We start from the raw sequence: 2,326 nt of genomic DNA, 5'->3' as shown, positions 1-2,326 counted from the left end.
TCTTAGTTTCCACAAACAGAAAGGTCCCTACGATTTCCCTTAATGCCTCATCCCTATGCCTGTCCAATTTTCTTTCTGCTTGAGATTCCTCTCCTCCAAGAGCTCTGAAGAAAGATATGGCTCATGGTGCCAACAAATTGGGAAGCCAGAGTTTTCCTCTTTTATCTCCATAACCCATGGGTAAAAGGAGAGCACCAGGAGATATCAGGGCTAATCCAAAGAGAATCTCAACTCCAACCAGAAGAGTGGATATAGATGAGCATAAAGTATGATCACAGAGTTCTCAGTACAAGTTTGGGATTTCCAATTCTTTGCATTATCAAATAACCAGTTCCACACTCAATCCTATTTGTGGCAACTCTCTTTCCATCATAAGGAAATCAAACTGCCAGATGTGAGCAACAGGTATTTGCAAAAGGTCAGCCTGGTCTAGTCCTCCATCATTAATGAGACTCACTACTCTCCACTCTCTGTCCTTATGACTTTCACCAGCTGGCTTTCTCACTCTCTACCCTTGGTTGGAAGAGGAGATCCAAGTACAGGTTTGGGGGAAGAGATAAAGGGAATGGAGAGTTGAAGAATGAGCCAGTCCAGGGAAGCTGCTGAGCTAGGCCCCCTTAGGGAGGTTGCAATAGTTACTATGTTTGCAACAGATGAGCTCTGTCCTTTTTTCAAAACTCAGGAAGTTGAAATCCTCGCAGTTGGTCATACATGACAGTTTAGAATAATAGTACATACTCCGCCCTGAGGACATGAAAGAGAGAGAACACAATTATAATGACTCCACTTTCTCCTATCATGTTCCGAGGAATAACCTCTCCTCAGAGCTTCAAGAGCCGTTTGCTAAGCCCGAATGAGCTACAAGGCCGAGTCTACTCATGATTGACCAGACAATGGACTGTATTTCCCCAAATGATAAGAGACGTCAGCCTTTCCTTTACTCAATATTGTCTTGGGGAATAATCCATTTTTGCCCTCCCCTCTACAGGACCGACCTGTCTTCAGCCACCCACTCCCCCATGCACAGGTGGTTATCTCTCGGCCACTCTCTACCCCACGTTACCTTTTCTTGTAAGGAAGTAAATGTTCTCAACAGCACAGGACTGTTGGTCCTTTAGGGTGCAGATCTTCATGGTGTCATAGCACAACCCAAGATGGTATTTTCCACATTTATAGCATGTGTTGGTAATCTCTGCCAGACACAGAAAGAGCTCTTTAAAGGATGGAGTCTGAAGAGTCTCCAGACCTGTGGGTTTCTCTATAGGAACTTACTATTGCCTGGTGGTTCTGAATCTTTCTTTGGCCATTGACTCCTGTGATAATCTTGTGAATAATAACTTATACAGACATGAATCAATTATTGTATGTGATCTCAAAAGATCAGAGTTCCCAGGAAATTTATCTTTGGGCCCCTTATTTTTTTTAAGGTTTTATTTATTTATTTATTTGACAGAGAGAAAGACATCACAAGTAGGCAGAGAGGCAGAGCAGAGAGCCCAATGCAGGGCTTGATCCCAGGACCCTTGGGATCATGACCTGAACTGAAGGCAGAGGCTTAACCCACTGAGCCACCCAGGCTCTATGGGCCATTATTTAACCTGATGATCTCATACAGTCATAGGGGAAATGAAGCAAAGAGATTTCAGCTTCCTTACTCCAAAAAATAGACTAAATTAGTCCAAAACGAGATAAAACTCCCAAGGTTGTTGAGTAAAAATGGATTACAGCCCTCTCTGAAGTTTGAGAGGTTTTGCTCTTCAACATGTCACAAACGACCTGTTTACAAAGGATTGTAGACTAGTCATAGTTGTACCTTTCAGTTGTTCCTCCAATTCACCTGAGGGAAAAAAAAGAAAAGCCTTCTTTGTCATAATCTCATACACATCTGCCAAAGCCCGAAGAGCCAACTGTGGAAACTTCCCCTTCCCCCGCCCATCTCTTAATCAACAACAGCTCTCCCTCTAACTTCAGGACTTACCCTTACTTGAGCAGACCAGAAGGACTATCCCCAGCAGAAACACAACAAACATCCTGGAACTTTTGTCATGTACAATTTCCCGTGGGAAGCACTGGTTGATCTCCACCAGCATCTGTCCTTGGGCTATTCATCCAAATCACATAATCATAAAATTTCAGGGACAGACAGTAACTCAATGTTCCCAGAACTAAGCCACCAATTTAAGTCTCACTACCCCAAAGGGATCTATTTTTTTTTAAGATTACTTATTCATTTATTCGAGAGAGAGAGGGCATGAGCAAGGGGGAGGAGTGGAGGGAGAGGGAGAAACATATTCCCCACTGAGTAGAGAGCCTGATGAGGTCTGGG

General features: G+C 43.5%; 1 protein-coding gene across 1 annotated transcript; it reads right to left on the bottom strand.

The window, feature by feature from the left end:
• Positions 1-607: 607 nt before the first annotated feature.
• On the bottom strand, positions 608-2,090 carry PATE2 (prostate and testis expressed 2). Its single transcript, XM_046015954.1, has 3 exons — positions 1,979-2,090; positions 1,064-1,192; positions 608-744 (listed from the first exon to the last, which is right to left on the bottom strand). The coding sequence occupies exons 1-3, from the start codon at positions 2,088-2,090 to the stop codon at positions 608-610; spliced, it is 378 nt and encodes a 125-aa protein (XP_045871910.1).
• Between the last annotated feature and the right edge of the window lie 236 nt (positions 2,091-2,326).

The sequence above is a fragment of the Meles meles genome, chromosome 8 (genome assembly GCF_922984935.1).
Source record: "Meles meles chromosome 8, mMelMel3.1 paternal haplotype, whole genome shotgun sequence".
Classification (NCBI taxonomy): Eukaryota; Metazoa; Chordata; class Mammalia; order Carnivora; family Mustelidae; genus Meles; species Meles meles.
The sequence above is the reverse complement of the archived record's forward strand: the minus strand, read 5'-3'. Positions and strand labels throughout refer to the sequence as shown.